Source organism: Urocampus carinirostris, chromosome 6, assembly GCF_059441175.1.
Source record: "Urocampus carinirostris isolate Australia breed hairy pipefish chromosome 6, RoL_Ucar_1.0, whole genome shotgun sequence".
Classification (NCBI taxonomy): Eukaryota; Metazoa; Chordata; class Actinopteri; order Syngnathiformes; family Syngnathidae; genus Urocampus; species Urocampus carinirostris.
Genome location: NC_142354.1, coordinates 13,467,813 through 13,494,393, shown reverse-complemented (window position 1 = coordinate 13,494,393; position 26,581 = coordinate 13,467,813). Strand labels below are relative to the sequence as shown.

General features: G+C 38.5%; 1 protein-coding gene across 2 annotated transcripts; it reads right to left on the bottom strand.

The window, feature by feature from the left end:
• Positions 1–4,678: 4,678 nt before the first annotated feature.
• Positions 4,679–25,553, bottom strand: LOC148363868 (dynein intermediate chain 2, ciliary-like). 2 transcript variants are annotated; one of them, XM_088337112.1, is made up of 20 exons: positions 25,353–25,553; positions 24,998–25,033; positions 24,844–24,903; positions 22,922–23,002; positions 20,960–21,089; positions 20,844–20,875; positions 18,067–18,201; positions 16,380–16,439; positions 16,199–16,303; positions 16,028–16,112; positions 15,838–15,955; positions 15,720–15,763; positions 14,129–14,376; positions 10,666–10,746; positions 10,508–10,595; positions 10,353–10,432; positions 7,581–7,729; positions 6,809–6,908; positions 6,048–6,233; positions 4,679–5,057 (listed from the first exon to the last, which is right to left on the bottom strand). In XM_088337112.1, the coding sequence occupies exons 1-20, from the start codon at positions 25,365–25,367 to the stop codon at positions 4,959–4,961; spliced, it is 1,932 nt and encodes a 643-aa protein (XP_088193238.1). In that variant the 5' UTR covers positions 25,368–25,553; the 3' UTR covers positions 4,679–4,958. The 2 variants fall into 2 exon arrangements, with proteins under 2 accessions (XP_088193238.1, XP_088193239.1); XM_088337113.1 differs by having other exon boundaries at positions 24,998–25,029.
• Positions 25,554–26,581: the final 1,028 nt, after the last annotated feature.

Here is a 26,581-nt window from a genome sequence, read left to right as displayed (position 1 = left end):
CTGGTAGAGAGAACAGCGAGACAGAGAACGGTAGGCGGGGCAAAATTAGAGTTAGTGGGCGTTAGCAGTGATATCAAGCACAAAAGAGAGGGGAGATATAGGGGGGGGGGGGGGGGGGGGGATTTGGATGCAATTACTTCAGGAGCCTACAAGCACAATGCAGTGCAGAGGGCTGACAGAACAGGTTTGGAGTAGAAACTCCCAACTAGTGATCCACATGCAATGACCGTATTTTCTGGACTATAAGGCGCACCTAAAAGCTTAAATCAGCCAGAAAGGTGCAGCTTAAAATAGGGTGTGCCTTATAAAGTAATCCCTCGGTTATTGCGGTCAATGGGGGACCTGAAACCCCGTGAAAAAATCTGCAAAGTAGCCTCGCACCTTCATAAACTCTCCCAGGTGTCACAGACCAGGAACGGAGACGGGACCCAATTGCGTTCGTTTTACTCAGTTTTATTTAAAAGGAGGAAAGGACTTGCACCCACGATCCGGGGATCGTTGGTCACAGGTAGCAGATCGGTGGGAACGCGGAAGTGGCTCTTTCGTGTCGAGCGCAGGAAAAGTCGAGAGCGAGGAAAAAACAAATCGATGGCCGGAACGGAGGAGCAAAAACGTAAACTGGTTCAGAAAAAGGTCGGCAAAAGGAATCAGACGGAGAACAGGGCAGGATAGAGTCAGGAGTCACAAAAGTTTGCCTAGCGAGTAGCGTAGGTTCACAAACGATCTGACGAGTGTTGTCAGGAGAGCGGGGGTTTAAAAAAGAGGAAGCAGCCAATCAGCGTCCACGGCTGTTGGCGCCAACAGAGCAGACTCAGGTGCCCCACATCAGTAATCATGAAACCAGGAGTAGAATTTACCTCAAAATGACGTCATTACCGATTCAGTGTATAAGACTGTAACCAAATAAAAACTAGAGATCTCCAAAAAACATCTACAGAAAAACACAGAACACAGAATTGATCATTACAAAAAAATACATTGAAATTTGTGGGCTCCTTCTTTCCGTGCAAGAAAGTAATTTAGAGAGTAGCTGGCTGAACCTTGAATGGAGCCAGGTCTCCATGATGAATAAAACACAACCGTCTCAAATGTAGCGGTTTCCCACGAGTTGTAGCTCCAGGTCATCTGTTTCATAGGTAATGGATCTGGCGTTGGTGAGATATAAGCCCTGCAGAAGTGCCTTAGAGCGATTTTGAAATACCTTTTTTTTCAATAAGGCAAAAAACCCATATAGTGTTCCTTCCCATAATCATGCAGAAATGTTGCTGGGGGACTCGAGAAATTTAGTCTGAGTGATTTGCCTAATATCCTACAGAGGTGTGACGTATCCTGAAGAAAACAAAGGATCATAACAACGGATCAGAACAAAGGCGGGTCCCGTTGAAAAACAGACAGCGATTGTAGTAAACAGCGATTGAGCTCATTTATGCTTGGAGAATTTGGAACTTTGCTTACCGTGTTGCTGGGGGACTTGTGACTCTTTTGTTTTAGTTGCCAGCTTCGACCATCAAGTTTACCGGCCATTGTGTACAGCGTGTATTCCCTTTTAGCCTTCGCCTCCTTTTAGGTAGGCAAATGTTGCTTTTCCTTTGTGTTTTACCGCCGCATGTCTTGCAATCAGTACAATATTGTCCGTGTGCGTCCGGCTGCCATAAGCTTCCAATTTTGTTTGGTCCAAGTGAGCCCCATTAGCAGTCGGCAAGCTGGCTAGGCTGCCATGTTCCTTGTTTTTTCCTGGCTGGGTTTGTGTTTGTTGCCGTGGCCGTTTTTTATTGTAGGTTCCCAGGTAGCCTGGCTGCTTACTGTTTTAGCAGCTGGCAATCCTGCCGTGTTCTGGCTGGGTCTATTGGTGTTATTTTTGCCAGTTCACCTCATTATGGCTGCTTGTGATTTATTGTACCATTGGTGCACCTAACACAGGCATTCTCAAGAAAAACTCCCCAAATTTGGCTAAAACCCACAAAACCTACTCGACTAATTAACATGTTAACCAATATGGTGACTGGCTTGCGTGGGAGCCGGTGTTACCCTGATGATATCACAGCTCAGGAAGGCAAAGACGAGACAGCCTGTCTTCAAAATGCATTATCTTTGAATATAATTGGAACATAACAATGGAATATATATAGATATATATTATACCAAAAAGATGTACTATTTTCTCACATTTGTTATGTTTTAGAATTTGGGTATCTCTTTAAGAGAGTTGTTAGCTTAGATGTACCTGGAGGCAGGACCAGCAGTCTTTTCTCCCACTTCAGTTTCCTGAACGCGAGAATAATCCACAGAGCACCCACAGCTTTTCCTTGACTGCTTGTTGGTTTATTATCAGGTAATGGTGTAATTGCAATTCTGTGCAGTCCTTTTAGACATTTTTGTGATTAAGGGCTATATAAATAAATGTGGCTTGAGACAGGCAAACTCCACCCAGGTAGGCAGATAGCTGGATTTGATCCCATGACCTCAGAACTGTGCCACAGACGCACTAACCACTCAGCCGGCATGCCGTCCTCTTATTTGAGTTTTTTTTTTATATATTTAACTCAAAGTTAATCACATATGTTTACACGTAAAAATACTTGTACTTTAGCAAAGCACAATTTTGCAGGACTAGCTAGCACTGGATATGTAACGCTAATGCTAATGTGGCTAGCCTTGCATGTGCTCTGACTACTTACAGAGCGCACACGGGCTGATGCTCGTGTTAGTCACCTCATTAGCATTTACAGCATGCACTTCCTTTGCCAATTAATGAGAGTGAAGCACATTGTAAAGCACTTGGGGAAGTCTTAAGTGACTTGAACATGCTATATATATATACATATATATATATATACATATATATATATATATATATATATATATATATATATATATATATATATATATATATATATATATATATATATATACAGACCATTCATATCCCTAAAAGTTTAATTTTGCACCTTAAATTTTTAAGATTTACAATTATCTTTTGTCAATCCATCCATAATCTGCACTGCTCATAATGACTTGAACCCTGAACCTTTGCACCGTGGGGCTGCACGCTAACCACCCAGCCGCCGTGCCACCCGATTATCTTTTGTAATTTGTTTATTATTATTTTTTAGGTATGAATAAAAATCATAAAAATGTTTACTTTAGTTGGAGTCGTTGAGGTTTGCAGTTTTAACGCTTCTTAGCTAACCACTATACAAGTCATTGTTTCTTTATTGGCATTATTTTGTTTTGATGTCAGCACCCTGGGATATTCAATCATTTCCTAGGGCTCCAAGGTACTTCTTTTTTCCAATTTCTGTTAAAATATCACAAATTCAAATGCGTGCAAAGCAGGGGGGAAAAGCCAACGTTTACAGGCAGATCCTTCAAGTGTAAGCGAAAATGATTCTGCAGTAGTAAACGAGTAGAGTCAGCATTAAAAGAACACGATGCCACAGCATGCAATATGACATTATAAATAAAAGCCTAGCAGAGTTTTTATGGCTTCAATTTATTCTGCTTTGAGGATGTGAACTACTGCCCTCTACTGGAGGGTTCGTCACTAACACATCTATTCAAATGACCGTAGTGAATTGCATTTTCTCTCTAAATCATGTAAATATACTTGTATTTCGCGCTTGGAGGAAAAAAGAAACCCGAAATAACTATAGACGCTTGCTCAATCAATCATTTAAAAAAATTATGATATCTTACATAATAATAAAAAAACGTTGAAATGTGTTTTTTTAAGTAAACAGTTGCAACTTGAGCTATACAAGTCAGAAAAATGATTTAATAGAATAAAAACATTAAAAGATCTTTATGTGTTTTAAGAGTGCATGAATAGTATTTTATATTTCATACAAGAAGTTCTTTATTGATTTGGCTCCCCAAAACAACATGGTTAAATTTCAGTAGTCAATTATGACTCATCCAGGTGGAATTTTGCATATGACTTGCCACATTCAATATGGCTGCCAAAGCTGCATTTGGTAAATGGTATGGTAAGTGGTCTGCATTTATATAGCGCTTTTCAAGTCACTGAAGACTTCGCAAAGCGCTTTACTATGTGCTTCACACTCATTCATTACATTCATACACCGATAGCGGCGTCGTCCATGCAAGACTCCTACCTGCTTATCGGGAGCAACAACAGTAAATAAAATAAAGAACTACTCATAAAAACATGTTTTTGGGTGCAAATCGTGTCCACTTGTCCCTTTATATAAAAAACTATGACAAAAATACTACCAAATCCTACAAAATTACTACAGAACAAAATACTAAATTAAGTGCTTTAAAACAAGAACCTAATATTGTATATTCTTTTGGTTTTGTTCTGAAAAGAAAAAATACTATAGAAAAACAACAACATTACTACTTAATGAAAAATACAACTACAGCAATATTACAAAAATATGAAAGAAATTCAACAAAAATGCTATTATGAAAATATTTTTAAAATAAATCTAAAGAAATAAAACAAATATACCACTACAGTAATACTTACATACAGAATTATTATGACAGAAGTACTACAAAAATACTACTGATATACTACAACAATTTTATTTTGTAAATACTACAACAATACGACAGAAATACTAGAAAAATACTTCAGGAATACTACAAAAATACAATAATGGTAATTTGACGAAAAATCCAACTGCAGATATACTAAAAGAATACATAAGTAATACAACTACAGAAAAACAACAAAACCAAGTTTCAAATTTAGTACTTAAAACAGGAAACCAATGTAGTATTTTTCTTTGATTGTGAGTGTTTCAAAACCAAATTGATAAAACTAATTAATTTAGGAACAAATTGAAATCGAAATATTTCTTGTAGAGGTTTGCATGTATATTTATTCATAAAATCTTAAACCCATAGCGGCCCCCAAATCCAAATAGTTGTCCGCCCTTGTACAATACACTCAGCACCCCCTGGTGGAAGGAGGCGGTCAGACTGTGTGGCTACTTTGAAGCATCCAGGTCTCTCAGCAGACTGAGCAGCTTCTCCATCTTGGCTACTTCGGCCTCTGGACCTTCAACCAAATCTCGACCTTTTTTCCCCTAAACACACAAACGTGGACACAATTAGGTACGATGTCACTACAACTAAGGTAGGCCCCCGGGATACAGCAATAATCAATTCTGAGTTGGGAATCGCAAGGTGAAATTGTCATATGGCGGGGGATAGAAACCTATGGTAATTACCTAATACGTACCCCAGATAAGACATAAATATAACAAAATAGGATATAGTAAACTGTTGCCCAATAGTGTCCCAGTCTCTTGCTGAGATTATAATTCATGTGGTTTTGTACTACTCTCCGGTCTCCCTAAATCCAAAATCAAGAGGCTGCAGCTGGTACAAAATGCTGCAGCGAGGCTTTTAAACTACGACAAGAAAGTTTGATTAAATTACCCCAATTTTAGCTATCCTGCATTGGCTCCCTGTTAGCTTCAAATGTGATTTTAAGGTTCTAATGGTATTATACAAAATGTGCATGGACTTGCGCCCTCCTATCTTTCAGATTTAATGTCCCCATTTGTTCCTGGTCGGAGCCTTTGCTCGGGTAATGCTGGCCTGATAGTGATCCCAAGAGTCAAGAAGAAACCCGCAGGTTTAAGAACGGGCCGCAGTGCTGTGGAATACCCTGCCCTCAGATTCGATCTACAACCCAAGTGTTCATGTCTAGGCTTAAAACACACTTATATTCTATAGCTTCTGAATGACCATGTTGGCGATGTCTGAGTATTTCAAAATCCATTGCAGCCTGGTCATCTTGGAAGGGGGATTACCTCATGTGCGTTTTCAAGGTTTCTTCATTTTCCTCATGGTGAGGTTTTGAGTTTTTCCTTGCCCTCATGTAAGTTTAAGATCAGGGAATTGTGTAATTATAATCTGTATTCTGTACAAGTCCATGGTCTTTGCAGCCCTTTGAGACTTTTTGCGATAAGGAGTTTTCCAAAGAAACATGTCTTATTCCATATGTGAAAACAGTGCAAGGCGGGAACGCTGTATCCCGGGGTTTTACTCGATTGCTCTTGCAACTTTACCTTTGGTTTCTTGCGGAGGTTAGGAGAAAGTTTGAGGCTGATTACAAAGCCTCGGTCATCTCCCACGATGATGACAGGATTGGCGGGATTAAACTCAATATGAGTCAGCTTGGACTTTTTTTTGTTGACCACCGGCTGTTGACAGATTGCTTGATACTTGTTGATGGCTAGGTCAAAAACGTGAACCTGAAAAATGATAAAAAGATAAATAAATGAGGTGAATGCTGCTGCTGGTAAAAAAGAGAGCCACGTATTGTTGTTGTTTTTTACACTAGTTTAATGTTTTTACCTGATAGATTTCCTTTAATGTTATAATTACCATGTAATACATCATGAAAAATCGTGAACATGTAGATGTCCTAGAAAAGCGAGAAATTCGTCATGTGGATTCTGGAAAAATAGTAAAAAAAAAATTAAAATGGCTGGAATTTGCAGGGCTCAGACGCGTGGGGTTTGAGGGTAAATAACCGTAATAGGGTAATTGGAAATGAGATGTTTGCGTAGTATGTGTGGATTGACACGACTGGATAGGTTAACGAATAAGGAAGTAAAGAGAAGAACTGGTGTGGTGAGAGAAAGCCGCTCTATTTGCTCTGCCTGTGATCCATGGATACCCTAACTATGGTGGGCGTGGCTTAGCGAAGCAACAAGAGACCATCAAAGTGTGACCCTCTTATCACATAATCCCTTATACTAGTTTGAATATGGCTGGCAGTTAAGTATATTCACAAATCAATTATCGCGTTTAAAATGTTTCTCACCAATCCGTCCGTTGTGACAGCAGCAAAGACCGTGGAAGAGTATGGCGCCCAGCCCACATCTCCGACTGGGGCATTAAGCTCGAATGTGAACATCGGAGTGCTGGAAGGGTGAAATGAAATTCATAAAAAGTTATAATTTGAAATGATGCAAAAAACGTAAATGAACACTCCAAAAATAACGTTGTTTGTCGTCATTTGAAATTCTGCTAGATAATTAAAATGTGTCACTGAGTATGTTGTCACTATCGCAAGAGTTTGCCAGTTAGATAAGTTTCATTATTTAGTCCTTACATTATTACTTTGATAATCACATTACTTATTTAGTTGTTAAAATTGCACATCCACATGTTTGAATAAAGTATCTATTTTCTGTATACATATGATGTTTGAATGTATCCTTTCATATCAGTACTTTCCCAGTAATTGTCTTTTGATAAGTCAAACCTTTTACATATCATATAACTTTTAAAATCCAGCAGTGTCCAGTATGAACAAAGGTCTCACTGATGTGAGTTCACTTTCTTTGCTCAATTAAGTTTTATGTCCCATCTTGCCAACCCACACCCCATTCCTATAAAAACTGTGGTCAGCCATTTTTCTATCCCTTTTGGGGAAATAACTTGCCCTGAGTATACCCTGTTTTTTTATTCATAACTTTGTAACAAAAGTCCTCAACTGAACTGTTCTTTTTTTCTTCGTCCACATACTCTGGTCTGATCCCAGGAGTTGAAGACGCGACGAGACGCGGATTGTCGACGCCAACAATTCTTACCTATAATCCTGGTCCCAGATTTTGATGGTCCAATCTGAGCTGCAGGAGATGAAAACCTTGGAGTGATAAGGATTCCACCTTACCGTGTCCACTGCCATGTTGTGGGCTTCGTATGTCTTTAGGTACTGGCTTGAGTAATTTTTGGAGCACTAAAAAAATGAGAGTATTTTTAAATAGTAAAGGAGACGTATCCACCTGGATCAACTATTAGTGCTTTAGGGTGTTTTAAAGGTACAGTTCCTCACGAAAACATAATCATGGAGGGGGTCTTGCTCCTAGATCCCGCCTGTGAGAAATTTAGCACATTGTGTGACCCCTTCAGATCTTGAAAAAACGGTTGGTGTACACTTATGTTCATATAACTGTAGGGATCCTTCACTGTGAATTTGTTTTCTCAGCTATGCTCATAATACTGATAGAATTGAATTTTTTTTAAGGAAAAATTTGACTAAAAGATCCACAAAATCATCAAAATATTTTTACTCTGGAATATTATTTCATAAGTTATTTTATAAAAATAGATTTTTTTGTACACATTTTTGTCTATTTGAAATATTTTTTACTCTTATACTATAAATCTTATCAAAATAAATCACAGAATCACAAAAACTGGTGATTACAATAGTCCTTGCAAGTGAAGGTTTTAAAATAAGTTTTAATTTTAAGTCGCCATCTCCTGCCACTTCTGCATTCACCCACTAACTCAACTGTACCAGCTAAAGTCACGTCAAATTGAAGGTACATTAAACTACAATTTTACTTTACTTGAAAGAAACATCTCCTAGATGCAACTGGGACCCATCATCAGTGATGTATCCTGGATTAATTGGCTGTGGCTTGAATGATTTTGGACATGTCCTCGTCGAACTGCCGCAACTCACTCCCTCGGTTTGCTGGAGACCATTTAATCCGCTTCGGTGGAACTACTCTGGTAGGATTGGGAGACTCTGGCATATGGAAGAACTGGGATCTGTGGGGTGTCTCCTGTCTGAGCTCCTCCTGCGTTGTACCAGGTGTCCAGGACCTATGTGTTGATACATATCATAAATGTCATCTCTTTGTTTCCAGGGGTCGTCAATATTTGGTCCGTCCGATTGGAGATGTAAACCCCCCCTCCCTCTTGGGATTTCCTGGGTGTATCTCTCTTGAGGGCTTTTCGTAGTTTGTTGGGGTTCCTTATCACGAAAGATACAGGCTGGGGTGCTAACCCAACCTGTCCCGGTTGCGATTTATCCGGGCTGTCAACTGTCTCTCCAGTATTCTTGGTTGCCACCTAGTTTCTTCCTAGGATTCACTGGCTTTGCTAGCTTGTAACTTGAAAGAAACATCTTCTGAATACAACGCATCATCGGTAATGTATCCTGGATTCATTGAGTGTTTCGGGTCTCGCAACATCAGACACTCTCGCCCAGGTGACCCAGCCGATGTTGATCACGCCTCAACTTGCGCCCTAGTAGCAGCCTACAGATCTGCCCTTCTGAGCCATAGCCACCTAGTGGCTTTTTCTGCAGTTTCGATAGAGGATTTAATGGCTTTCTTCTTGGTTGCGCCCAACCGTCCAATGACTTTGCAGTAGGATCATCCAGCAAAACCTCTGCAGCCGACCTCTATTAGCTCAAAGAGAATTTTCCAGCCCCTGCCTCTGCACTCCTCCACCAGCTCCAAGTACTTTGCGCGTACAATCCATTGGCTTTGTCAATGTGCTCTTCCTGTGAGTTCCAACATGATCAGGTGTTTTGAAGCCTCAGAGGTGATTATCATGTTTTGTCAGAGCAATGTTGCTGATATTTGCTGGGGGAACCTTAGTTGTTTTCCAAGGTCGACGTACATGTATACTTATTTACAATGTTATTCAATCTTATACACATACATTACATAAAAGTAGTGTTTTTAAAGCTTTTCCAGTGGTTTTGGGAGTTCAGGATGCATTAGCTAATTCCCATTGGTTTTTATCCCCCACCAAATGGCAATTTCGCTTTACAACCCCCACCTTAGATAAGATTCATTTCATATCCTGGAGGTGTACCGTATTTAAGACATAATGTGAAAGGTCTTAAATATATCACAGTATATGTCTCCTTTAATGATGACTTACTGTACTGTATATTGCTGTCACGTTGCCATGACGCCCAATTCGCCCCGCCCGTGTGGCACCAGCTGCGGCTGGTTGACAGATTGGCTTCCCTCCTATTTAAGCTCAGTGCTCTCACTCTCCCTTTGTCAGTCTGTCAACCAACCTTTTCACCCGCAAAACGTGGGTTTTGACTCTGTCCGGTATCCCGTTTGTGTACCCTGTCCGGTATAGAACCCGTCTGTTTCGTCCTGTTTTGATTTTGTTCTCCGGTCTCCAGTGTTTGGTATCGTGCCTGTCATTCTCGTCCTGTCTGATATCTGTCTCCAGTCTCCTATATCTGTTATCAATCCTTTCAATCCCGTTCTGTCCGGTATCGACATCATCTGTCCGTTATCGGCTCGTTTAACTAGTATTGATCTCGTTGGTCTCTTGCTTTCTGTTGTTTCATGCAATATTTCTGTCTTTCTTCTTTCTCCCAGTGATCGCCAGATCATGTGCATGACTGCCCCATTTCCCGTACAATAAAAGCTTGTGTCACGTATTTAGGTTCTCCTCCTATTCCGGTTCATGACAATTGCACTGATTAATTTGATATGTCATCAACTTAAAATGTATCAGATAAATGGGAATTCTCCATGCCTTTAGGCTGAATTTCTCACTTTTAAATACAAATTAAAACGTTCGAAATGAAAATCTACCTTGTGTATCTTCCCTTCCTGCGTGCCAACTATGTAGACGTCGTCAATCTGAGGGTGAAAGTCGAAAGACGTGCCGCTTGCTGCAGAAAGGAAGTATACACAGTTAAAGTAGCCATTTAAATTTACAATATTTAGATCAAAGACCAAAAACTCGCCGTTGGTGAGATCCTGAATCCCCTCCGGACCATCGGAAACCGTATAATCTAACGCCAGCTTCATAGTGTCATTGAATATCAGCTCATTCTGCAACATGCAAAAACAAATTTAAAATATTGAAATATAGTTTAATTCAGTGATGAATTAATCAGAAAACCTTCATGAGCATCCATGAGACAACTCGGCCGTCAGCAGACAAGGAATAAAAATTGAGGCTGTTGTCGTTCTGCCAGCGAACCTGAACGAAAAAAACGAGTACAAAACATTAAAGTATGTATGAACACTGCACTTTGTGTATGTCTAGTACAGAAATTGTAACACATTGTGTCGAGATTACATACCTATCAACCTCCACGGCTCCATGCCCAACAAACTGTCGTATTTTCCCGTAAAAAATACAAAATAATCGTACAACATATATTTTTTTTTCCGAATGATGCATGATGGGAAATCCCCAGGCGGTAGACACATGCGCACAGTAGCATCAAACCGCTCGCTTCGTTTGCAACGAAAAAAACGATACAGAGATAGAGGCTCCCGCGGCGAACTCGTTAGACTTGATTGATTTGCCGTTTCGTGATAGATAGATAGATAGATAGATAGATACTTTGTTCATCCCCGAAGGGAAATTCACATTTCCAGCAGCATCCCTGAGCTGAGAACAATCGAGAACAATCGAAAATAACACGGGAGCTGCTGGAGTGGCTGCCATTCGTGACGGCGCCGGAAGAAAAGATTCAATTTGAATCATTTACAAACAAACAAACAATTGAATCATAGTCGGTGTTTACCGGATGGTACCCATAATTTACACGTTTGCGTTTTTCCGTACAGATTTTCTTGTACATCGTGCACGTCTTAAAATGCATGATAAACGTACTTTGTACGGCAAAAACGTACAGGTTGACAGGTATGTGTTTAAAACACTAGTTTGTTGACTTAGTCTGGCAGCTTTCAATCTTAACAAGTTTTTTTTTCTTAATTAAAGCGGTGATAATGCATAATCACAAGTGTGAGACAAAAAAGGAAAAAAAACATTCAAAAAAAAAAAATTAAATGTGTTTGCTAAGTCAGAATCCCATACAATCACAACATCCTGAGCCATGTGAGTTGTTATGGCCAAGCTCTCCAGTGCCCGGTGTAAATTTCAGAGAGGTTAAGAGGAGACACAACCAAGTTTTGCTACTTGGAAAAATCAAGATATATTATAATAAAGGAAGATCAATATTTACAGATTCAGATTCAGATTCAGATTCAGATCTACTTTATTGTCATTCTAGTACACGTGTATAGAGAACGAAATGTCGATGCATCTGACCCCCACAGTTTCCTTGAATGTACAGATATAAATAATGTTGTATTGTATTTTGGCTACGTATAGTATTTTACCATAGTGCCGATAGTGCAAGAAGAGTAGCTAACCAGATGTGCAAAATGGGCAGTCAGGTTAACAAGTCAGGTACACAGTAACATTAACACTGTAACAATAACGCTGTAATTACAATAGTGCAGAGAGCAATGTGCAAGGAGTGGCAAGCTATAAAAAAAAACTGCCAGTAGTGCAAAAAGTCAGATTAGCAGCCGTTTAGATTTAAGTTAACTATATGTTAGATTGACCATTTAACAGTCTAATGGCCAGGGGGACTAGACTATTGCGGAGCCTGGTGGTCCTGCACCGCACACTGCAGTACCTCTTCCCAGAGGCTAGCAGAGTGAACAGTCTATGATGGGGGTGAGAGGGGTCCCCGGTAATGTTTTTAGCATGGGATAGGCAGCGCTTCTGGCCAATGTCCTGAATGGAGGGAAGTGTAGTCCCGATTATTTTCTCTGCTGTTCTCGTTACCCTCCTCACACTACCCCAGTCGGTTTAGAATCTTTCTGACAAGTAATGTCAGCTGATTGAATATCATAGCAATGACAGTACGGCAGCTGAGTGGTTAGCGCCTCCGCGACACAGTTCTTAGGTCATGAGATCAAATTCAGCAACCAGCCTTCCTGTGTGGAGTTTGCATGTTCTCCTCGTATTTGCGTGTGTTTCCTCCAGGCACTTTGGTTTCCTCCCACATTCCAAAAACACGCATGTCAGGTTAATTGGTTGTTCCAAATTGTCGATAAGTGAGAATGAGAAAGTGAATTGTGTGTCTCCGTGTGCCCTGCGACTGGCTGGCAACCAGTTCAGTCGTGATTGCCTCCGACACCCCCACTACCAAACTGGGGATAAGCGGAGCAGATAATAGATGGATGGTTAAATGAATATCAGCCCAATAATTATTGTACAACCCTACTTGTTTTTCGTTATATAATTCAAGGTTTCCTAACCCTTTTTAAGACGAGCACACTTATTTTAATCAAGAAATCTCAAGCCACACGTTTGTCGAATTATAGAAACAGTGTGTAATATTTGACCACTAGACGTCACAGTATTGTGTGGTGAAAGTGGAAAAGAGTAAGAATATTACAAATAACGCAAATGCATAGTTGATAAATCCTACCAGGGATCTTCGTGAAGGAAAAATCATTATTGAGGAAACAAAAGTCTTCAATAATCATTTTATAATCAAATCTTACATCTTTAAATCATAATCGGAAATCAATTGTGAGCCTCTGAAAGATTCCCAGCCCTACAGCTAAGGCATACTGTTTGTGCCATTAATTTACTAGTCTGGCCCCCCAAACAATTTTGACACTGATGTAGTAGACTGGACCTGGAGCATTTCTAACCCCATTCCATTTCATTCCTTGCAGGGAAGACATCCATCCATTATCTGCGGGGGTGCTGAAGCCCAATCCAACTATCTTTGGTCATTGGGCAGGGGATACCCTGAACCAGTTGCCAGCCAGTCGCAGGGCACACAGAGACAGACATCTCACTCGCTCATTCACACCTTGGGACAATTTGGACCGGCCAGTTAACCTGACATGAAAGTTTTTGGAATGTGGGAGGAGACCGGAGAGCCCAGAGGAAACCCACACAAGCACGGGGAGAACATACAAACTCCATACGGGAGGTTCGATGCAGGGAAGACATATTAAAATCAAAACAGGAAAAACAGAATATTACCCCACATAAGGGAAATTAGAAAACTAAGTAATAGTTTTCTAACTCGGTCAATATTAAATGGATCGTTGATTTCATGTGAAGATAAAATGTTAGGGTTTGGTGTGCCTATGGCCACCAGAGGGAGCCTATTTGGTTTGTAATTTGGACAGATGTGTGCAATCACGTTAAACCTGTCCCTAATTAGCCTCACCCTTTATTTGGACATTAAGGTTATGTTTGTGTCTGGTGTGCCTCCATCCACCAGGAGCGCCATTGATCTATAATTGGTAAACGTGTGTGCTATTACCCACAATTGTCCCTAATTTGCCTCACCCTTCATAAGGACATTTTGGACGGAACGCAATGTCGGGTAATTTCCATTCCCCACCCTCACCTTTTCCCAGCCCATCCTATTTTTTGATGTTTGTGTTTGGTTCTAACAATTTTATTGTTATTTTGACTGTTACTTTGTTGAGTATTTTGTTATAAAATACCTTGTGATACTATCTACTTCCTACATTATGCTAAAATCACAATAAATATCAATTTGGGGGGAATAATGGTGTTTTTCTGTGCTGACCTGCCAAACCGGGTCGGTGTGCTTTCCGTTGTTGACATTGCTTCTGTACTGAGGTTCCTGTCCTTTGTTCCTCAAGTTATAAACACAAATGCAACCATCATAGAAACCGACGGCCACCAGGTAGGAATGGCGCTTGTGGATGTCAAGAGTCATGACTCCGGTGGGTGTCGGGAAAATATACTCGGGGTAGGTGGAGTTCTTCAACGTGTAGAAGAGGAGCATCCCGCGCCCTTGTTTGCTGAAGTCGTCTGCCGTAAAATCGTAAAGGATAAGTAAACTTAAAGCCCCAATGTGGGATATTTGACCACTAGATGGCACTGTATTGTCTAACGAGAATGAAAATCATTGCCAAATTAGCACAGCGTATCAGCAAGATAACAGACAAACATGGCAGCAATTTCAGTGATGCAGAACAAATACAAATTACTCGACCTACGAATATTTATAAAAAAATAACATTTGTTTTCAAATCTTTCAATTCAAGTTTATTTTGTATTGCTAGGAAGCATAAATATTACACACCTTTGATAGATTTTTTTTTTAGATTAAATTAAAACCAGATGAGGAAGATAAAAACAAAAAAGGAAGAAAAAACTTCACAGGTTGCAAAAAAATGTTATTCTATTTCTATAAAACTTTCGTCATAATTACTACTTTTTATTAGCTTAAATGTTGTTTTTCTCCTATATTGTCATATTTGTCAAACTCAGCTAATTGCTCCCTTTTTAATCATTGCAATTCCCCTTTTAAGCGATGACAAACCTCACAATCACGCGGCACCCATTTACTCACCGCAAGACAGATGATGTAGAATACAAAAAAAAATGTGAAACAAATTCTATTTCATTTACCAAATCAACAGCAAAAACAATTACTTCAACATCTTTCTTAGTTATTTCTCCACTTGCCATTAATTTTGTATTGCTTTTTTTGTATTAATTTGTATGCTTATTTTAAATGATATTTTTTTGTTTTTAAATAATTATAAAACATATAAAATATGGGTAAAACATATCAGTTAACAAATATGTATTATTTACTTATTTTGAAGTTAAGAAAAAGAAACAATACTTAATATTTTACACTTAATTTGATGTGTTTTTTGAGGAAATAAAATAAACAGTCATTATCACTAAATAGCATTATTTATATTAGCCTCAGTATTGTTATTCTCATTTTATATTCTTAACTTAACTTATAAGATTAATAAGATTTTTTTATTAGCTTACCGAATGTCTTTCCCATTCTATATTCTTGAGTTAATTTTTTTTATTTTACTCAGAAAAATATGCAGATTTCAAGTTATTCTTATTCTGAGAAATAATATTTGTAGATCCCTGCAACTGGCTGGCAACCAGTTCAGGGTGTCCCCTGCCCACTACCCGAAGATAACTGGGATGGGCTCCAGCACCCCCGCGACCCTACTGAGGATAAGCAGTGCAGATAATGGATGGATGGATGGATATTTGTAGATAAAACCTTATAAGTAAAAATAATTTGAAAAAATAAAACAACATGAAAGGGCAGAACAGGGAAATCTCACTCGGATATAAACAATTATTTGAATTCTTTCCTACATTTGTAGACTTACATGATCCCAATCCCACACCAAAAAAGTCAGGATACATAAAATTCCTACGGAATGATAAATGGGATCTATTAGTCCTCGCCGAATTGTTAACATCAACGTGCCACCGAAATCAACTGACCATCGGAGAGCCGTGACGCTCATCATCTTGGCTTTGCTATATGTGAACTTCCACAAGGGCAAAACCGTACCCTCCTGCTCCCGAAATTCGTCAGCCGCATCTTCGAAGTATTTGAAATCTGTAATGTAGTATTGCGCAGAATATCAGATATTTATCTTGAATGCAAGCTGAACAAACAACACAATCCTACCTTGTGATACTTCATTAAACGTGTTCTGATTGACCATTCGTTCTAACAGCTTGGCTGATTTAGATACTTGGGTGATATCGTCACTCTGTAGAGATACATCAAAACCACAAATTGGACCAAAAAAAAACCAAGCTCCTAATTTCATTCAAGTCCCAAAATTATTCAACTCACCGGTGTCTCAATAAGCATCATCTTTTTTCTGTTTTTTTCAGCCTCTTTATCTTTTTCGTTCTCTCTTTTTTCCAGCTCCAACATGTAAGCGTCATATATGTTCCACTGGAAAAGGAAATAAAATAATATTGCAAAGTGAAGGAAATTTTTCGGAAAAAAATAAAAATCCGTAAAGGTCTACCTGACAAGCATTTGCATAGTAGTTGCAACGTGGAGGAGGGATGGTTTGACAACCTCTACCCTGCGGAAAATATTGAAATATTATCATGGGGAGTTCCTGCGACCCCATTAGGGAGAAGGGGCGCAGAAAATGGATGGATGGATTCTGCTTAGTTTTATGCAGCCATTTAAATAGTACATGCAGTCTTCTATTACTTAATGTCACCACATGATTAATCAAAGTAATGGTTCCCAAAGTTGCTGTGGCGATAGTTTGAAGCCCTGTCCTAATATGAAAATGTATTGTTAGTGCGGCCTGTGCAAGTTTTATACGGATACTAGCTCCATGCTAATTAGTTGGGCGGGTTTTGAAACTAAGAATTGTTCACTCGCAATTACATTCACTAATACAGTGTGAGCAGAATTTAAAAAACAAAAACATCAGCTCGCAAATTGCGAGTTCTGTCTGTCTGTTTGCTTTAAACGTTGTATTTGAAGGTCTGAGAACTTGGCTGGGTGCTCCCGTTGAAAGCATGAGACTGAGAAAAATAGAGAGAAGGAGAGAAAGAGAGAGAAGAAGAGGGCTGAAGCAAGAAAATGAGACAGATAGATGGGAAGAGAAAGAGAGAAACAGAGGGGGAAACGGGGGAGAGAAAGAGAGAGAGAGAGAGAGAGAGGAAGAGAGAATAGAAATGGGAAAGACAGAGAGCAAAAGATAGAGAGACTGAAAAAGAGGTGAGGAGACAAAGAGACCCAAAAGAGATAGGGAGGCAGAGATGCAGAAAGAGAGAGAGAGGAAGAGAGAGAAGAAAAGAGAGAGAGGGGGGGTAAGAGAGAGAGAAAGAGAAACAGAAAGAGAGGAAGGGGAGAGAGGCAGAGAGAGAGGCAGCGACATAGAGAGAGAGAAAGCAGGAGAGAGAGAGAAAGAGAGAGACAGAAAGAAAGAGAGGGTGGAGTGAGAGGTAGAGAAATAAAGAGAGAATGAAACAGAGGGTGAGACAGAGAGAGGGGGGCAGAGAGAGACAGTGAGAGAGAGAGGAAGAGAGGAAGGGGAGAGAAGGAGGAGGGAAAGAGACGGAAAGAGAGACAGCAAGAGAGAGACAGAGAGAGAGAGAGAAAGGGATAGAGACAGAGGGAGAGAAACCTATGCCCTATCTCCTGCGGCCCCCAAGTCAATTAGATTTTAGATGCCTTAATTAGAATTGATTCAAAAAACTATGTGGACCCTGTAGGTTGGAAACACGGACCTCAATTCCACCAAATTCTATTTTAAAAACCAAATGAAAATTAAGAAAATAATTTAAAAAAACATTGAATTGCACAGTGTATTCAAAGATTATTATCTTAAGGAAACTTGTCGGCAAACTAATTGAGTTTCAAAGCAAGTAATCAGTAAAGTAAACAAATTATTTTTGAGAGTAACTGAGCACCTTAAGTTGATTGAGAATTAAAAGTAAATCTTCACCTACACGTGTAATTATACCATAAAAGTAATATCAAGATTCAAGTTTTAAGATCGTCTTTATTGTCATTAATATAATACGCCAATTAAATTTTCTTTGCAACCTCAGAGTTGAACAAAGGAAGTTTAATTTTACAAAGAAAGTTCAAATCTATAAAGGATGTTCAAAACACCGAAATAAAATCAGATAGATACAGCGTTCTGACATGAGAAAATTGAGTTTCAATAAAAATAAAGTAGAACATACCTGCAGCGGATTGTTAAGGGTTTGAGAGGCTCTTTCGATGAAATTGAACTGGTTTGTAACTTTTGGTTCTTGGCGTGGTGCGTCCTCTTCCGGCGGCTCCTCTTCTTCGAATACGTCGCCGTCGCCGGATCCTTCCTGAATAAGAAATTCATATGAAAATAAATTCACCTATTTATCATTATCTGCACCGCTTATCCTCAATAGGGTCCCGGGGGTGCTGGAGCCCATCCTAGCTATCTTTGGGCAGTGGGTAGGGGACACCCTGAACTGGTTGCCAGACAGTCGCAGGACAGTTCACTCGCTCATTCAATCAACGCGACATGCATGTTTTTGGAATGTGGGAGGAAAGCAGAGTGGCCGGAGGAAACCCACGCAAGCACAGGAAGAACATGCAAACTCCGCACAGGGGGATTCGATTCTATGACCTCAGAACTGTGCTGCAGACACGCTAACCACTCAACCAGCGTGCCTCAGGATATGACATACATTTTAGAAGTCAAACCCAAGCAAATACATATAAACTGAAATATAATCCGCAATATATATATATTTTCATAAATATAAATACAAGTGAGCAGCACGGCGGCTGAGTGGTAAGCACATATATATATATAATTAATTTCCTTTGTATTGTCATTCTTTGTAAGAACGAAATGTCGATACACCTGACCCGTTGTAGCGAGCCGATGCAGCCGCAGCCAGCAGTGTCACGGATTGGCGTGGCGAAGTGGAAAAGAAAGGGGTGACCGGACCAGAACGGAGGCAGGAGGCATGAAGGGAGAACTCAAATGCGTTGAAGATCCATAAGTTTTATTTAATAAAATAAAAGTCGCCCAATACTCCGGGGCAAAACAGAACAATACAGAGTTCCTCCGGCACGAACTCAACAGGACATGGCATAACAGACTAAAACATGACAAGGCATAACAGACTAAAACAGGACAAGCATAACAGACCGGGATTGTGTATAAGAGTAATGAACCAGCCACCGCAGAGCCCACAATGCAGCCTTAAATAGCAGACCCACAATTAGTGGAACTGCTTCAGCTGTTGCCCAGAGGGCGGGGCAGACTGGTCACCAAGGCGACCGTGACAAGCAGAGGGCGCCGCCATTTTTACCAATGTTATAAGTCTTAGGTATGACTCGGCCGAGGCGCGAACCAGCGACCTCCCAGTCTCAAAGCGGGCGCCCTATCATCCAGGCTACTGAGCTACTGTATGATAGTAGAGGATTTTATAAAGATTGATATTCAGTTGCATTTATGTAACTATTTTATTTCCACATATGTTTTTCTGATTATTTTTATATTTGGAATTTCGGCATTCATTTTTGTATTTATTTAGAATTGTATTAGTTTTTGTTTGTATACATTACTGTTTTTATTTCTAATTATTTTTAATTCTGAATAAATATTTCTTTTCCGTATTTATTTATTTTTATTTATTTAGATTTTATTTATTTATACATGTATTTCTATATTTGTTTTTCAATGCATTTTTAACTTTGTAGTTTATTCTGTAATTATAGATCCATTTATTCGTTCGTTTATATTTTATTTTTAGTAGGTTTAAGATCAGGGGATGATGTACGTACATTTAACGTAAAAAGTTGTAAAAATATTTATAAAAATAAATGTGGAAATAAAAATTGAAATATAATTCAGTTCATAAAAAAATACAATTTAAAGAGCATGGGTTAGGGGTTGGGGTTAGGGGCTACGGCATCAGTGGGCAAACTATGGCCTATGGGCCTCATGCGACCAGCAAGGCTTTTCCATCTGGCCTGCCGACCAAAATTGTAAAAACAAAAAGTCATATAATTTATAGAATGGTCAAAAAAAGTATTACCGGTATTAAAAACTTGTGTTAATTTGTTGCCACTCTTGTCCCCAACATTCAAATAGCTGAATATTTTTCTATTACTGTCACGGTTGCCATGGCACCCAATATGCCACGCCTGTGTCACGGTTCCAATGGCGCCCAATTGGCCCCGCCTGTGTTGACAGATTGGCTCCCTGTCAGTATTTAAACTCTGTCCTGTCAATCCCCTTTTGTCGGTCCATCTGCGAAACACTGTTTTTACACGGCAAGCCCTTTTTTCGCATGCCCCGATTTTGCTCCTGTTTGTCTCCCGTTACGACCTGTTTTGATTTCGACCACGTCTACTCTCCTCTCCTGGCTTTCGACTGGTTTCCGATCCCGATCACATTTTTTGCTCTCCTATCCCGGCTACTGACCCGTTTTTTCTGTTCCCGACACGGCCATCGCTCGCCACGAAGTCCTACTTCCGCGTTCAGAACGACCTGCTCCCCGCGATCACCGGATCGTGTGTGCACTCCTTTCCCCTCTTCCCAATAAAACTGTGAGAAACTTTACGCGAGTGGTTCCTGTTTCCGTTCTGGTCCTGACAATTACTTGCTGTTTATATTGGTGTTTATTTTAATTCTAGGTTATATATTTATCCGATTAAGTGGCAATAAATCTCTTTGAGCCTGCCGTATGACATTTTTAGTGTTTCAATGCTTATTATAAAATTTAGTGCTTGGAAAAGGGACATGATTATTACTTCTTCTTCTTGAAAGGGTGGTCTTAAATCTTATCCCTGCCAGACATAACTAGCGGATGCACGCACATACAGGCCAATCAGCCACTAGGCGAATAGTTTAACACATTTTCATTTTTGAATAATTATTTTGCATCTTATTTTGTTTTGTTTTTTTGTTTTAGTGTGATATTCGCTTTGAAAATAATTCAAATGAATTTACAACACGTTTTACCTCATCTGTTTCTTCTCCCTCCTCTCCAGTTGCTGCAAAAATATATTGTCCATATAAATTCACGATAGATTAAATTTAACACGCACATCCACGCAAAAGGAATGGTTTTAAGAGACCTTCTTCGGTGATTTCCTCGGTGGGCGTGGCACTTTGACTGTCCTCGATATCTTGAAAGTCAAGAGTGCCCTCCAACACGAAGTGAACGGCCATGTGATCTACATCCTCCGTCAGCTTGTAGGCACCATCCTGGAGAGTCGTTAGAGGGGGTTGGAAAAATAATCCTCATGAAGGTCATCAACAGTTTTCAAAGAGCCAATAAAAGGTAAAACATTTAAAGGAGGGCAAGCTTGGGGGCAAGCATGGTAGAAAAAGACTCAAATGGGCCGGACTAAGGGACGAGAAAGAGAGAAAGAAAGAGAAAGAGAGAGGGAGGGGGCGTGAGAAAAGGAGAGAGAGAAAGAGAGAGAGAGATTGTGAAAGAGAAAGACAGACAGAAAATAAGAAAGAAAAAGAAAAAGAAAAGGGATAGAGTGAGCAAGAGAGTGAAAGAGAGAGAAAGAAAAAAGGAGAGTGAGAGGAAGACAGACAAAAAAAGAAAGAAAGAAAAGTTGAGAGAAAGAATAAGACAACAGAGAAAGAGAACAAAAGAAATAGAGAAAGAGACAGTGAGTGAGAGAAAGAGAGGGAGAGAGAGGGAGATAGAGGGTGACAGAGAGAGATGGAGAGAGGAAAAAAGACATAAAGAAAATATAAAAAAGAGAAAGAAAGACAGACAGAAATTAAGAAAGAAATAACTAGATAAAATGAAAGAGAATGACTACAGAGAAAAACAAGAGAGAAATAAAAAGAGTGAGCAAGAGAGTGAAAGAGAAGAAAAGGAGAGAGTGTAAAAGACAGAGGGAGAGAGAGAAAGACAGATAGAAAAATAAATAGAAACAGATTAAATAAGAAAAAGAGAAAGACAACTGATACAAAAACAAAAGAGAGAAAGAGAGGGAGAGAGACAGAAAAAAAATATAATCGGATAAGGAAAGACAGAGAGAATGTAAGTATGAGAAAACCAGATAAAATGAGAGAAAGAAAGAAAGAAAGAAAGAAAAAAAGAAGAAAGAAAAGAGATATAAAATATAGAGAGTGGGAGAGGGAATAAAGAAACAGAGAAAATGAGAGATGAAGAGATAGAAAAAGAGAATAGAAGAAAGAAGGAGAGAACGAGAAAGAAAGAAGAAAGAAGAGAGATAGTGGAGGAGAGGGAGAGAAAAGAAGGAGAAAAAGAGAAACACATGTAGAGAGTAAGCGAGAGAGAGTAAGAGAGAGAGAAAAAAAGAGAAAAGTGAGAGAGAGCGAGAAAGAAAGAGAGATCGAAAGTAACATAGCACCAGTTGCATTGCTTTGTCAACAACAATTGGACATATTTCAAACTGCAGCTGAATTTTCTCTTGTGCTTTTCTAGGTACTGTCTCGTAGACCCAATAAAAAACCTTGGCGGGCCTTAACTGGCCTGCGGATCACTGTGTTTTAAAGCAATTTTTGACAGGTACGAATGTTTGATGGCATGTAGTGAGCATTCGTCAGAATGGGAAAAGACGATAGATTCAAATATAACAGAAGATGAGTGCTAAAATATTTGAAAACACACAGTGTACATCCACTAGCTTCCTTATTCTGAGGAAATTCAACTGAAAGAACCTGGTAAGATTTTCTATTATCCCTAAAATTAGGAGAGGTTTTATGAAGGTTCACCAACCCTGCTGGAGCGCATGTGAAGAGGAAGACATTGACCACATGCATTTTGGCAGTGTCCAAAAATACAACACCGGGACAAATTATGCTTTATTTTAAAGAAAATTGGGATATAGCAAAAACATTCAAGGTGATCTATTTAGGGAATCTCACAGAAAACATATTACCGGTACTTTGAGGAATGACTTGGCCATGGAAGATACTACCCAACACTGCAACATTGTCTTTTTTATTTATTTATTTTTTCTATCCCTTTTTTAATGTTTAATAAAAAGCACAAAAAAATAAAAATCATTACTTTGTGCAGGAAAAAGTCACCAAACTTGCTGTCTTACGTTGAATTTGTAGTGGGCATAATTGTGGGGGGCGTGTGGATTTGTTGCCGTAAGCATCTTGGTTATTTCTTCTTTCAGCTCCTATTGGAAGAGAAATACTGGATGTCAAGTCACTTCATCACAAAATGTCTCAAAGCACTGCACAGGACTACAATGACGCCATCCCCTGATCTTAAACTAACATGCAGGCAAGGAAAAACTCAAATTCAGCTGCCGTACCACCCATCAATTTGTCATATTATGTTATAAATACTTCTGACAAAATAATAATTTCACTTTTGAGCCATTGTACCGACACTTGGACCTCATGTACCGCATCTTCTAAAACCTGCTGAATCGGGCAAGATTTTGGAACTGGAAGCTGTCAGCGGGACATTCTCTTATTACTACCTATGATATATATGTGATGTTGTGTATTATCTTGCATTCTGAAAGACGGATAACCTTATGTGCGGCCCCTTGTCAAGGTTTCATTTTCCTCATTCTGAGGTGTTTGAGTTTTTCCTTGCCCTCATCTAGGTTTTAGATCAGGGCATGGTGTAATAATAGTCTGTTGTTTGCAATACTTTGTTGTATGTGCAGCCCTTTGAGACTCATTGTTATTAATAAATAAACATGACTTGATTTGATGTTTCATTCTTCTCAGATGATTACGCACACTTTTCTTTTATAAATAAAAATAAATTAAATAAATCATAAAATTAAAAAAAAATCAAAAATCAAAATCAAAATTAGTTAATTTTTTAGATAGATGGATGAGAGAGAGAGAGAGAGAGAGAGAGAGAGATGGATGAGAGAGAGAGAGAGAGAGAGAGAGAGAGAGAGAGAGATGGATAGATAGATAGATAGATAGATAGATAGATAGATAGATAGATAGATAGATAGATAGATAGATAGATAGATAGATAGATAGATAGATAGATAGATAGATAGATAGATAGATAGATAGATAGATAGATAGATATAGATGGATGGATGAAGAGAGAAAGATGATTCATCTTATTTTCTAGATATTAGCTTTTTCGTTAATAATCATTTTTAACATTTTGCCTTGTTTTATTATTTTACAAGGATGAACATTATAACATTAAAATAACAAATAAAAATGTTTTCTTTTTAAATCATAAGGTTAAAAAAATGTTTACAATATTTTTCTTTGGATGTTTTGCAAAAAGTCTTAAGATTAGCAGAATAAACTGTGTTTGTTATTTTAACACTACATTATGGAATGAGGCAGCACGGCACTGTTCTGAGGTCTCGGGAACCTCCTGTGTGGGTTCAAATCCAGCTACCGGACTTCCTGTGCGGAGTTTGTAATCTCCCCGTGCTTGCGTGGGTTTCCTCCGGGCACTCCGCTTTCCTCCCACATTCCAAAGACATGCATTTCAGGTGGATTGGCCGGTCTAATTTGTCCCTAGGTGTGAATGAGCGAGTGAGTTGTCTGTCCCTGTGTGCCCTGCGATTGGCTGGCAACCAGTTCAGGGTGTCCCCTGCCCACTGCCCGATGATGGCTGGGATGGGCTCCAGCACCCCCGCGACCCTACTGAGGATAAGCGGTGCAGCTAATGAGATGAGATTATGGAATGATTTTTTTATGTATTTATATAGTGAAGTACCCAATATAATTAGAGATAGTGTTGAGCTCAATTGAAAAAAATATTTCAAACTTGATTATTTATTTTAGTACTAAAAGAAAATACTTAGATCATAATGAATATTGTATTTGTCTCGTTTTATATATTTAAAAATAATCAAATGTACTACTTATCTGGAATATTTTTTAAATATATATGTTGTTGCAAAATAAGAAAAGAATACATTCAAAATTATCCGTCAAAACAGAACAAGAACAGTTATATTTTTCTACACTGGACTAGAGATTACGTTTACGAGCAGTGAATGACAGGTTTTGTCCATTTTACATTTTCATTGAGGTCCAGTTGATCCACGGGCTTGATAAGCTTCCCCGGATCTTCTTCTTCCTGAAATGCAATTTGTGTGAGCAAATTGTGATTCACACATACTTTCCCATTATTTTGATCAATTTAAATACAAGTTGTGGCCATGAAAACTCACCTTTTTCTTATTTCCCTTGTAGGACTTGGCAGCTGGCTTGAATCAAAGTGTTCCATCGTCAAAGCAAAAAAAAAGTCACCATTTATATTTGCAGTTACTAAAGCAAGCTTATTGAAAAGGACAGCACGGTATAGACTTTTGCACTCTGCATACAAAAATGAATTGAAAATGTAAAAATATCTTAAGCAGTGGGACCCAAATCAAGTTATTTAGGTCCCCCAAAATAAAGAGTGTTTGTTTTTTTTATTAATGAACAAAAAGGCAAACAAGACACTTATTTTTAAATTGATTGTAACGTTGCATCAGGAAAAACATAGTGGAAAAAAACGAAATGTAAACAATAAAAATCACTTACTTGATCTTTGCTCATCTTTTTCCTGCTGTTTTTGTCTACAAATATAAAGACAGTTAAAAAATATGTGTGCAATGTTAACTAAAACCTGTTTTTCTTTGTTTTTCTCCCTTGAACTCTTTGGGATGACATAATAAAGGCTAATTTAGTGATGACACTATATGACACATGATTCTCTGGAAATATATAGAAATATTTGGTATGGAGGGAAAAATAATGCCAGGTTTAAAGCTCACTCTTCTTGGATATCTTTTGTGTTTTAAGAATATTTCTTTAGAAATGAGTGTACCTTTTTCTTTTGTTTGTTTTCTCTATCTATATATTATTAGCTAGCGTCTTTATTTATAGTATTGATTAATTGCACTATATTCATAATATGTCTAGTAAAATAAGAACATCTATATCTTTAAAACGAGCTAAATCACTTTATAATAATGTTTATTTGAAGATTTTCTTTTTTACTTAAATAATAAAATGATATTACCTCATGGTACGACATTTCGTTTCTCGTTTCTATATATTGTCTACGTGTTTTGGGAATTTAAAATCAATGCTTCTTTTTCGTCTCTTTTAAAATTTCCTTTCCCCATTTAAATATGATTTCCTATTATCACTGTTTGTTATATTGTATCTATTTCGCAAGTAAACTTCATAAAATAATCTCTTTAATGAGCATAAGTATTTTATCGATACAACAAAACTACTTTCGTTTTAGTTGTCAAAAAATAGTTAAGCGTTATTAGTAATACTAATGTTTCCTAATTATTTTTTTCAAAACAATAGCACAAGAACTGTTCATGTTTTTAGCCCAACCTCAATAAAAAGATAATTTGTTGGGTTTTTTTTTTAATTATTTTTGATACAATCACTAAATTAAGCAAACTCTAACTAGTTGTTACCGTGGTGGAAGGAAAAATCATGACAATGTTAAACTTTATTAAGCTTTTATTTGATCAAAAGTACGACAACGCGCACCAGTGGTATCATTACTTGACCGGAGGGGACAAAGATGTCCTCTTTCGTATATTATAATTAATGTTTTTAAGTTTGTAAAAACATTCAAGAAATGTCCTGTATAGTTAACATAAACCGACTTCCAAGTTGGTTTAAAGTAAGTTGTACATGTTTTGTTATTTATTTACCAAAGCTGTATCATGCTTGCATAAGCTCATAGGAGGCTTAGATAGATAGGCTAAAGTCACATTTAACTATTATGCCAGTATCACTTACTT